General features: G+C 41.0%; 2 protein-coding genes and 1 long non-coding RNA gene across 6 annotated transcripts in view; 1 reads left to right on the forward strand and 2 right to left on the reverse strand.

The window, feature by feature from the left end:
- The window catches only part of Rgsl1 (regulator of G-protein signaling like 1), a 54725-nt gene that overhangs the window by 19999 nt on the left and 22207 nt on the right, over positions 1-12519 (reverse strand). For all 3 annotated transcript variants that reach the window (XM_087581713.1, XM_087581712.1, NM_001433217.1), the window contains 4 exon segments: positions 8585-8778; positions 3596-3713; positions 2967-3084; positions 1013-1142 (listed from right to left, as the gene is read on the reverse strand). In XM_087581713.1, the coding sequence (XP_087437839.1) occupies positions 1013-1142; positions 2967-3084; positions 3596-3713; positions 8585-8778 (560 nt within the window).
- The window catches only part of LOC148001689 (uncharacterized), a 30942-nt gene that overhangs the window by 8378 nt on the left and 10045 nt on the right, over positions 1-12519 (forward strand). The gene's annotated exons all lie outside the window — the stretch shown is intronic.
- LOC120096281 (heterogeneous nuclear ribonucleoprotein A3-like) lies at positions 5651-7154 on the reverse strand. The gene has a single exon (XM_087581973.1). The coding sequence runs from the start codon at positions 7105-7107 to the stop codon at positions 6034-6036; it is 1074 nt and encodes a 357-aa protein (XP_087438099.1). The 5' UTR covers positions 7108-7154; the 3' UTR covers positions 5651-6033.

Raw genomic sequence — 12519 nt, forward strand, 5'->3', positions numbered from 1 at the left:
CATTCATGCAAGTAAAAGTGGTAGGCACAATCTATTGTCTGTGGCTTACAGTTCCTGTAGAGAATCTGTAGGTCATAAGGGTAGAATATCTTTTGTATTTTTACTACTGAAGCCTCAGCACCTGGTGAGGTGCATACCTTAAAGCACTCTTGGGAAGGGTCATGAATGAAATAATGAAGCAGTTGAATTAATCTATACAGTGGACACCTTATGCCAGTCAAAAACTTGGCAGATAGATGTGTACTGATAGAAAAGGATGTTCAATCTAAAATAGTAAGGAAAATGTTAAATTATAAATGGAAAATATGGAAATATACATATCTATATCTATGAATCTCTCTCTCTCTCTATATATATATATATATATAGAGAGAGAGAGAGACATAGATGTGTAGGTATGCAAATGTAATCAGAATGTAGGCTTCGAGGCACTGGCAATGTTCTGAAGATTTTCATTTGTTTCCTACATGTTCTTGTAACTTTGTTGCCTCTTTATTAATAACATGTATTGATTATGTAGCAGGAAGAATTTAAAGATATTTTTAGAGACCACAGTAAATGACCTAAAGAAACCATTTCATAAAAAGCGAGTCCTCTTTGCTAAGACAGCCGTGCCATAGTGGATGGCCTCACACCCATAAACATATGAGCAGCAGAAATTGGACATGAAGGGTTGTGAAAACACAAAACAAACACATGAAGTTGGAATGGGGTAGAGAGGCAGAGAGTATGTCTGAGGAGGAGTAACAAGAAGCTAATGATCAGAATATATTGTACCTATGTATATGATTTGCAGAAAATAAATAAAAATATTATATATGTAAAACTCGAGGGCTTGGAGTGCCCTTGTTATTTCCCACACTAGCTGGCTCTTTGAGAAGCACCGCTACCCAGTCAGGCCTGGGAAGGCCTAGTCACCCAGGCTCACTGAGGGCCGATGCAGGCCTGGCACGAAGCAAGTAGCTTGAGAGAGCTCACGTGGGCTGCCCACCATGTCAGGGAAGTGACTCACTCTCTTTGTTGTTGTACATTTCCAGGTAGATGAAATCTGTCAGCTCTTGGAGATTCTTGGCATTAGTTACGAATCTACGGTACTTGCAAAAACTCTTGATGAAGCTGATCATTTTTATCCATCCCCTCTTCTGTGGAAGGGAGAGGGTAGCCATTAGCATGGTCACTCTTCACAAAGGACCTACTGTGTGTGTGTGTGTGCCACAAACTTGACATTTGTGACGTTGGGACTCCTCATTTCTACAGAGGGATGCTTTGGAGCACCCATTTTAAGGGTGAGAGAACCCAAGTAAGTTTGCCTCAGACTAAGTAGTTGCCAAATAGAGGAGTATGGCTCCAACCATGAAGCCTGCGCTCGAACTCCTTTTACCACACAGCCTTCCGGCAACAGCGAAGGTCAGCATTCAAAAAAATTGGGAAGGAACAAGCTGCTGTGAGGAAATGACGGCTCAGCAGATCTTAAAGTGTTAAAGAAATAGAGAAAGCCGTGAACCCACTTCTAACCATTAAGAAAACTTTAAGGTATCCATTACCCCACTTGGGCCTCCTCCTCCTTTGTACAAGCGAACACATTCTGTTTCTGCATTCCTCTAATAGGTACTGGGCTCATTCCAGAAAATTTGTTAAGTCAAACCAAAAAAAAAAAAAAAAAAAAACTATCTTATTGCTGAGATAAAGTGCTCAGGTCTTTACCCCAGTCCCTGGACAGGGAAGGTCAATGCAAACACGGCTTTAGAGATGGCAGTGGAGCACTAAAGTGCAGTGGATTTGGGAGCTAGAGACTTTCAGGGTAGACTCTACTGTCTCCAGAGAGAGATGTGTAACTCAGGTCAGTTTACTTGTGTTTCTGTGTAACACAAAAACAACAGCCTTCAGCGGTGTGGCGAGCCTTAGGATGGGATGTGTGTAACCCACAGCAGGCACTAACAACATTCTGGTTTCCTTTTGTCTGCCCCGGAAAAGCTGAAATTACAACAAAGCTCGCTGATTCGACAAACACATTCTCTCAAGCATCCAACTATCCAGATTTGGAGACCCCGCCAGCTTTGGCTCATAAACAGCGAGAGCAGAGGGGGGAGACCAGCACATTTTTATGTCTACACTGCTGGTCTTCAATCTTTTTTTTTTTTTTTTTTGGTTCTTTTTTTCGGAGCTGGGGACTGAACCCAGGGCCTTGCGCTTCTTAGGTAAGCGCTCTACCACTGAGCTAAATCCCCAGCCCCCCAATCTTATTTTTAGATATTATTTTAACCTGATCTTTGGGATCCGATAGAATTGGGCTCAATCTTTTCTACCTAAATGACTCACACAGAATATGAGGTTCCTTAAAGGAGTATGTTTGCCTTTTCAAACCTTGTGAAATGACTTCCCTGAGCGCCATTCTTGTCTCTTCTCCCTTTCTCTCTTTTTAAGGAAAAAGGGTAAGAGGGGCAGTTGCTTTTGGGAGGAGGAGTGGGCATGCTCACTGCCAGCCCTTGGCATCATCTTTCTGGGATCTTCTGGTCTGTGGGACACATGCTGCAGGCCCACCCTTTGTCATACTGCAAGGTGAGGCTCATGTTGCCAGTGACTGGATGAGCCCAGGCTAATCAATCTAATCTTTGTGCAGAAAGATGAGCAAAACCATTTGTCCTGACCGCCAATCCAAATCCTTAAAGTAAACATGAGCTGCAGCAACACGGACAGTGCCATCTCCGGAGATCTTGTGACTCTCACGTATTGGCGCCAGAGGCAGGCAGATTAGAAAGGGACTTCCCAGGACAGTTTTTCCAGAGCCTCAGATTATCCTTTTGTAAAATGGGGCTTAAAACACAACTCACACAGCCAAGAATAATCCTTTCTTCCAGTGATGTATCAGGTGGCCTAACAGGGACAATCTTTTGTACAGTTGACAGTGCTTGGACAATGGCTTTCCTGCCTGAAACATCCTCCCCTCTCTCTTCTTTCTCACTGACCTGAGAATCATGTAGGTGTGTTGTTATTGTCTTTGAGGGCTTCCTAGGGACGACATGAGTTTCAACAGGCTCTACCTCCACAGGACGCGGTGGGAACAAGTCTTGGTATTCCTTAAACCTACCAGAGAGAGAACATTAAAGAGGATAGAACCACCATGTGTGAAATACAACAAGCTCTATTCCATGTCAGCTTCTGCAGGAGTTACAATGAGAATGGTGGGATACTCAAAAGCTCTCTTCTTGCTATCTCAATTCTTATATAAAGTCAGCCTATATATCCTTCTTAATACTGTGCTCTTCCTCTCTCTCTCTCTCTCTCTCTCTCTCTCTCTCTCTCTCTCTCTGTTTTGTGTATGTATGTATATGTGCCTGTGTATATGTGTGTGTTTGTGTGTATATGTGTCTGTATATGTGTATGTGTGTGTGTACGTGTGTGTGTGTGTGTGTGTGTGTGTATGTTGCAAACACACAACACAGTCAGGCAGGAGATTTCAAAGTAAGCTTGGTGTTACTGTTGGAGGACCGCTCTAGTAGTACACTAGGAGGTCTAGGACACCTTTGTTCAATGTGACTTTTCAAAGCTAGGAAGCAACTCTAGAAGGAGCCCCAAACCCTCTGAGCATGCTCACCACTTTTCTTCTACAGATTTCATGATAATGCCCTGGAGCATCAGCAATGTGGTGGTGGTGATATGGCGCGTGTTAACGACTTCCTTGACAAAAGGAGCATCACACTGCAGAATTTCTTCTAAAGAATTAGAGAAAGGGAGGGAGAGAAGAGAAAGGAAAGAAGGGAAGGAGGGAGGGAGGGAGGCAGGGAGGGAGGCAGGGAGGGAGGGAGGGAGGGAAGAAAGGTCATTTTTGTCTGTCGTTTGGTGATTTCATGAGGCTCATGGCCCTCTGTTCTTAAGATGACCTCACTATGAGCTGAGCCTTCTACAACTTACAAATCTCCAAAGAACATTTCGGAGCTGGGGACCGAACCCAGGGCCTTGCGCTTCCTAGGTAAGCGCTCTACCACTGAGCTAAATCCCCAGCCTCCAAAGAACATTTCAAATGTTATGGGAAACTAATTATGGGAAACTTTCTTAGTCCCATTTCAAAGATGAAAGCTTAAAAGAAAATAAAATGTTATTAAAATAAAATTTAAATTCGTTTCTGTAGCTGGGGTGAAGTTTTTCAGTTTAGAGAGAGGCTTAGGAGGAAAGGAGCAAAACAAAATCTTTAGGTACAGAAGGAGAGCTCGAGATATGGAAATCACTGTGGAGTACACCATGACACTCCTCGTGTCCAGAGACGGTCGGTTAGTTAATGACTTGAGAATGCACTGTGGGGCATCTGGATATCGCTTTCCCTCTGAGACCCTCCGGAATGATGTACAAAACTCATCTTGAAACTCAGCAAACAAGTATTCCTTGTATGTGCTGATGCATTAGGATAAAAGTATCTCTTACATTCTAAAGGACAGGAACTTTGGGTGGACCTCACAGTCAGAGTTAATAATGTACCCTGAGGTCACTTAAGGCTTTATAGGTCTACTGCAGTATACATAGGCTGTTTAACCTGCCTTTAAGAGAACTATATATCAACTGACCTTCCTTGCCTTAGATTTCCCGTGTAATTAATCTTTACATCTGATGCAAATCTCAAATTACATACTCCCCCACACCCCTGTCCCAAGATGAATGAATGCATGTATGTTATGGTAATTTGCTATGGACAGAAAATAGGACCAAACCAGCTTTGTAAAATGAATGTCCACAAAAAATGTTGGAGCAGTGTATGGGTTTCGCTTGATAGCATTGCCTTGTTTGACATCTGGGTCAGTTGAAATCAGCTGGAATCAGTGACTTCATCCCTTATCCCTTAATGATTTCTGTAAAGTACCCCATTCCGTCTTCATATTGTGCTTCCTGTGCTGTTCAGTAAGAAAGAGCACAACCCTTTGCCATGGACATACATGGGAACACACAGACAGCATTCAGGCAGGCACAGGTTCATACTCACGAAGTGGGAGACTGCCAGGAGCCATCTTGAAGAGGCTAAGACTGTAGGATGACTTTTCCTGAAATGTCCACCATTTTGTATAGATGATGGTAGACACACTCTGGAGGCAAGACCCTAAGAGACTAATCTCAGGATTGATTCCTGCTATTGATATGTCCTTCCTATCATCATTAAGTTAATTTAACAATCCCTGGGTATTAGCCCACCCTTCTGGGCAGATTTTCGGCAGATCACTGAAGATGTACTGTCTTGTAGTGATGCAATATGGACAAAATAGATGATTTCTTAATTCTGATGAGTCTATAAGAATTCCTAAATTTTTTTTTAAATTTTGAGATCTTTTTCATTTGAATGTAATCTTAATGCTATTAAATTCACAAATATGCTATTTTTTATTACCCAATCCTAATTATCTAAAACACACATTTGCAAACATACAAGTATCTATTCTCTCCACATGTCAGCGCCCAGTCATCATGGTTTTGGAAATGGGAGAATAGATTCCCCTTAAACTGCAAGTCAGTAGGTGTTTCTTTACAGTTAACTTTAGCAAAATTCATACAAAATAGTGATTAACAATGATCTTCTTTACTTGTTAACTCACAAGGAAACACCTTCAAAACTGCATTTTGTTAAAGTTTCTGTACTAAAATGTAGAAAAACTGAACTACACAAATATTGAAAAGTTAAAAATTCCTTAATTTTTTATTCCTGGTACCACTACCACAATTTACAGGGCAATATACCTGATGTAATGAAAAGAAAAAGAAAAAGACAAAGCTACAACAGATAAAAGACCTCAGGAATGTACATCTAATTGACACTACATTGCATTAATCGATAGCTGCACTTTTGCAAACTGTGGCTATGACAGTCCTGAACAAGAAGGGCTTCCTGTTTAAGCTGCAGTAACTTTTCTGACTATGGATCATCGTTCCTTCTGTGGCAGATTTTTACAGTTCCTCTAATGCATTTAGGACGACTGTCTCAAAGTAACCTGCAGCTTTCCTGACAACTCCTCGCTCTCTCTCCTGCTAAGAACTGTAGCCGTTTGTTTTATTTTAAAACCTTCTGCTACCATATCCACCACTTCCACCTCCAGATCCATAGCCACCACCATAGGGACTGCCTGAGCTTCTTCCACCAAAACTGCCCCCCTTCATGGGTCCATAATTAGATTGTTGCTGTCCACTATAATTTCCAAAGTCATTATAGTTCCCACCACCACCATAGTTACCTCCACCAAAATTTCCTCCTTCATTGTAACCATCATATCCTCCTCCTCCACCACCATATCCACCACCTTGGTTTCCATATCCTGGTCCACCACCTCCATAACCTCCTCTACTACTGTAACCAGGACCACCACCATAGTTGCCACCATCACCTCCAAATCCATTATATCCACCATCACCACCTCCATAACTGCCTCTGCTGCCACCACCTCCACCACCATAGCCTCCTCTTCCACCAAAGTTTCCTCCACGCCCAAAGTTTCCTCCGCCACCACCAAAGTTTCCTCCATGTCCCATAAAGTTGCCAGATCCACCTCCACGACCTCTCTGTGATCCAGCAGACTGCATCTCTTGTTTAGAAAGGGCCTTTTTCACTTCACAATTATGCCCATTAATAGTGTGGTATTTCTGAACAACAATTTTATCAACTGTGTCATGATCATCAAAAGTTACAAAAGCAAATCCTCTCTTTTTCCCACTCTGCCTATCTTCCATAACTTCTATGGTTTCAATCTTGCCATACTTTTCAAAGTAGTCTCTCAGATTATATTCTTCTGTATCCTCTTTAATACCACCAACAAAAATCTTCTTCACCGTTAAATGGGCACCAGGCTTTACAGAATCCTCTCTAGAAACAGCTCTCTTTGGTTCCACCACACGTCCATCAACCTTGTGTGGCCGAGCACACATTGCAGCATCCACCTCTTCGACACAAGAGTAGGTCACAAAACCAAAGCCTCTGGAACGTTTTGTTTGAGGATCTCTCATTACCACACAATCTGTAAGTGTGCCCCATTTCTCAAAATGTTCTCTTAAGCTATCATCTGTGGTTTCAAAGCTCAGACCACCAATAAACAGCTTCCTCAGCTGCTCTGGTTCCTTTGGATCGTGGCCCTCCATTTTGAGACCGGACTCGCCTCTTCCAACTCGAGTTCAATATGGGACCCAAGAATTCCTAAATTTATACTAATAATTATTCAGCCCTTTATAATAAAGGCTGCAATTAAAGTCCTCTCTGACATGAAAACTGCAATTAGAACTCTGTCAGTCTTCACATGTCACACGTTAATCTCATTAGACTGAAAGCAGGCAGGCAGATTCACAATTTAGGAATACATTCTTTTAGGCCATAAAACCTTAACTAAAGATCATAAAAGGAAAGAATGGTTTATTGTAGTTGCAAGGACAGAAGATAAAGTATTGACTGGTTTTGTCTATGCAAAAGTTCAGTGTTAACTTAGACATAAGAATTATAGTTTAGGCTGTCAGTGAACCTGTGGAGTTGGCAGTGGAACTTAGCTCCTGGCAGAAGACAAGGGAAAAGTAGAAATTCAAATCTGGGCTCCCTCTTGTTTAAGGCACAACAAGGGGGAAGTGCTTTATAACTTCTTATAATTGCATTAATGTGATATCAATGCAACATTGGTGATTCTGAGTTTATTATTAATGCATTTGAATTGTATCTACAAACTGGCACATCCTAGCACATGGCAGGCAGATGCAGGAAGTTTGAGAGTTTCAGGCCAGTCTGCAATGTGGCAATACCTGTTTCAAACAAATAAATGAACTAGAGACACTTGTTACTTTCGAACTTCTATTTTTTTTTTTTGTATTTTTATGCTTGTCTTGGATAAACAAAACAAAACCAAGTCCCCCCCCTCCAAAAAAAAACCCCACGAAAAACAAAAAACAAAAACAAAAACAAACAAACAAAAAACCCACCAAACAAATGAGCTCCTTTCTGCCTACATAAACTCTGCCTGTTCTCCTGTGACAGACAGGAAGCTCAGCGCGACAGCGTTAGAAGGGCATTGTGTTCTCACCTCCTTTTTTACAAGCTAAACTTTACTTGCAATCTCTAGCTAAGATGTATTCCCACAGGCCAAGTTTACCACTACCTTAGACAGGAAAACAAGTCACCATTTATAAATGTTTGTCAGACAGACGGTTCTCCAGCTCAACTCTTCTTCCTAAGACTGGAGGGCACCACCTGTTTGCTTATGGCTAGAGCCATTTTGATGATAAGTAAATGGAATTTACATTAAATGGACTAAGTTAGCTAACTTCCACGTGTTGCACTTTCTTTGTTTAGAAAATGCAGCTACTAATTCCTACCTTACTGGGATTAGATTCCCCCAAAATAAAGGTAATTAATGATACACGTATATAAATTTATCTCACTTGTGGCTCCTTTCACCAATGTTTATGACTTTGGGCTTAAAATTGTTCTCTGCATTCATCCTCGGTGTCTCAATATTGCCCCCATGTGGCTAGTCCCCTCTTCGGCTCTCTCTAGCAGTTTTGATGGAGTCAGGCTACTTCCCACACTTTTCCTCCCAAGAAACCGAACGGAGAATTAAGAGAAAGAGAGGCACACCAGGAGGGACCTTGCCGTGGAGATAAGTCTTGGTTATATTTTCTAAGGATGTCTTATACGTCTTCTCATTGGTCTCCATCATGATCTTCTGCACGGCTATCAGGAACTGCAACGGGTTTTCAGACTTCCGGTCTTTGAGGAACTCTCTGAAGTACTCCAGGTGTGCATTATTTAGGAGGATTTCTGTCATGTTCCTGGAAAACGGAGCATTGTGTTGAGAGAGAGGAAAGATAGTGAGCTCAGAGACCGTTCTGGGTAGGGAATGGAGTGGAACATGAGTTACAGCATAGCTTCTGGGGCTGGGAGGCTGCCTGCCTCTGCCTCTCCAGTGCAGGGATTAAAGGCGAGACCCCAGCACGTCCGACTGCTCCTTGAATGGAGTTAGAGCTAATGTTTCACCCACAATCCCCTTTCCTTTTCTCTCACAGTCTTTTCTGAGTAGGCTGTCCTCCCTCTGGGGTTTCATCTTCATTGGCAGGGTGTAACTGTATCTCTAGTTACTCCCCTCTCTAATTTTAACTGCTCGCGTAACCTCATCTTACGTCACAGTCACAGTTATTAGTCAAAGCTGCCTGCATGTAACCATCTTTTGACCAATTTACCCATTTACGGACATATGCCTTTATGTTGGATAATACCAATAGGTTTTTGATAGGCATCGTTTATCAGGATGACATAGCTTTATTTTTTTCTATTCTCATTTTGAAGGCTTTTTTCCCCTTAAATCATGATTTTTAAAACCATGGTTTAAGAGATATCAGATGAGATAATCATGTAAGTTTTCTACCTCATTTATTTAATATGGCATATGTGGTGGTTAATTTTGGTTGTTGAATTGATTGGGACTGAAATTGACTAAAAGGTATGTCTCATTTCTTGAGCAGATTTATTTGAAATGGAAAGGTCTATCCTAAATATAAGTTGAATTTTTCAGTGTCAGCCCGAGTATAAGGGAAATGAAAAAAAATTGTATTTGTTTACTTGCATTCACTCTTACGCTCTTCCTCATCGATACTAGAATTAGCTTCCTCAACTATGACCAGTGAGTGACTCTCCAGGAATCCCCCCAGGTCTTCAACACCAGACCGCACCTCCTGAAGCACCCAGCCTCATGAGCTGAGCAATCTTTCCAGTGTGAGGTGGCCATTGGTGGACTACTCCAGTTATATTGTATACGAAATCTCAAAAACAATTTCCTTTCAATACGTACTCATTCTATCAACACTGTTATTCTAGGGAATACAGACAACGTTTAGATGTTAACTGAATCTTGTGTTCCTTAGACAAATTCCAGTTGTTGATGCTACGTGATATTTTTTTTTATTGTTGTTGCTACTGGATTTGGTTTCCTATTTGTTAGAGATTTGTGTGTCTAGATTCAAAGGGAAGTAGTAGTCTGAGGCTTTTAAGATGCCTCTGCTTTGGGAATCAGGAGGATATTGGCCTCATAGGATAAGTAAGAGTTTCTTCTATTCCCTCAAAGAGCAATTATAATGTTGGTACTATCTTTCCTTTAAATATTTCCCAGAATTCTCCAGTGATACTACCTAGGATGTGCTATATGAAAAAAATTAAATAATTAAAGATCTATCACTTTTTTTGTTTGAGACTGGGTCTAAATGTGTGGCTCTGGCTGTACTGGGAATTACTTCATGAACTCCCAGAGATCTGCCTGCCTCTGCCTCCAAGCGCTGGGATTAAAGATGTGCACCGCCATACCTGGAAAATCCTACTTTTTGATCCTGCTTGAAGGAGACCAGTTTTTAATCACTATTTTCTGTTTTTTTTTTTATTTTGTTACTGTTTCTATAAATTTAGCAACACTTTCAGGTTGTCTTCGAATCAGCTTTTAGAAACCTGAGCATTTCTAGAAGATTATTACAGTAACTTGTTAATGAAGTTATTGAAGTAACTTGCGCTTCACAGTGTGTTTGCGTGGTACCCCCTCTGCTTTTTCTTAAGTGTTTTCCATTCTCTTAAGTTTCTTTTAAAATTTATAATAAAAGGGCGGCAAATTAAAATAGATATAATTTATATATTATTGAAATATATATTTTTATTAATATATACTAATGAAATAAACCAGACCCAAAGACTGTATAACACAACGAACTTCTACACAGTCCAAATAGTAACTCAGAATAGAGGCTGTGGGGCTTCCTAGGGCACCCCATACTTTTCTTATTGAATATCTCTTATGTGCTTATCCACCACAAAAAAATTAAAAAGTACTGTAAAAGATGTATGCATTGTGCTTTATGTGTATGAGCTCTTTGTCTGCCTGTCTGTAACACGTGTGTGTCTGCTTGTGCAAAGGCCGGAATAAAGTGTTGGAGCCCTGATCCTGGAGGTTGTAAGCATCAAACAGATGCGAGGAACTGAACTCAGGTCCTTGCAAAAGCAGCGACTTCTCCTAACCACTGAGCCATCTCTCAAGGACCCATTCTTTTCATTTTTAATTACAGTTTTAAGGCCTTATGGTAAGCCAAGGAAAATGGGCTAACTGGGTCCATCTTTGTCCTATCTGGGATTCCACACATGGTCTCTTTTCTATGAAGTGGAGCCCCTACATGCAGTTTAAGACTCTTCCTGGAGTCTAACTTTTCTTAATTCACACTCAATTTTTTTTCTCTTCTACTATACACCCATAGGGTTCAGACAAAACTTAGTCATAACACTTCAAAGTCAGCTTTGTCAATTCCCAAGTATATGTCTTAGATTAAGGGCAGGAATGGCTGGGTGTGGTGGTGCAAGCCTTTAATCCCAGGACTTGAGAGGCAGAGGCAGGACAGCCAGGGCTACAAAATGAGACCTTGTCTTCAAAACAAAACAAAACAAAACAAAAGCAAACAACAAATAGAAAAAGACAAGAACTGTCTTTATTGCTATGATGCATATTATATTATACCATTATCATCAACATCATTAGATGGCCAAGACATAGCATGTGATCAATAATAACTACACTGAGGAGAACCAGGAACATGCTTAGAAGAACTGCATGTGTCATCTCTGGCCTTAGCTGTGATCTTAAGTCATGGGCTATCTGGTTTAGAAAAGACTTTTTATGATCCATGCTCAACTAGGTTGGAAATAGTTGTGTCGTCTGAGTGGAGGATGGTGACTAATACAGACTAGAACATAAAGAGGAATGGTTGGTTGCATATCAGGAAATGGTTTCCATTATCCAAGGGGAGGAAAATTTAGTCACAGTGTTTAGGACAGACAGAGGATTCACCACCTCTGGCGAATGCTACAGTAACAGAAGCATTCCTGTGGGCATTTTTTTAATATACAAAATATTTTTCTGGATATTTGACTGTATTTTTATACACTACCATGTTTTCATAATCTAGAGATGAACTTTTCATGTAGCTAGCAATTACACAGAAATGGAGTAAAATGAGTAAGTTGGCCTAAGAGAAAATTATAACCAAGAAAGGAGGAAGCATAGTTAAGAAATAAAGCAGTAAAAAGTAACATGTGATATTGGCCATGCTCTCTGGGATACAGTTGGGAGCAGGAAATTACAGCAGATGTAACTCTCAGAGAACCTTTTATGTCTAAGTGGCATTTGTGCCTATGTGGGAAATGCCACAGAATCTTTTCTCAGCAGTGATGGACTCTTAAGACTATTTAGAAAGTGGAGAGATATGAAGAAAGAAACCAGAGGCTACTTTAACAGTATGGGACCTAAAGTCCCCAAATGAGTTGGGATATATGTGCTATTCACAACAATGTGTGTGTGTGTGTGTGTGTGTGTGTGTGAGAGAGAGAGAGACAGAGAGAGAGAGAGAGAGAGAGAGAGAGAGAGAGAGAGAGAGAGAGAGAGAAGACAGGATTAAGCAAAGCCTGCTTCATCTACAGTGTGGAAGACAGTCGACCTATGCAGGCTAACATAGAAGGGGATCCATGATAATGACAGTTAATGTGGA

The sequence above is a fragment of the Rattus norvegicus genome, chromosome 13, assembly GCF_021556685.1.
Source record: "Rattus norvegicus strain SHRSP/BbbUtx chromosome 13, alternate assembly SHRSP_T2T, whole genome shotgun sequence".
NCBI classification, from domain to species: domain Eukaryota; kingdom Metazoa; phylum Chordata; class Mammalia; order Rodentia; family Muridae; genus Rattus; species Rattus norvegicus.

Coding starts and splice junctions, on each gene's coding strand:
- LOC120096281 (XM_087581973.1), bottom strand. CDS start 7,107: ATGGAGGGCCACGATCCAAAGGAACCAGAGCAGCTGAGGAAGCTGTTT.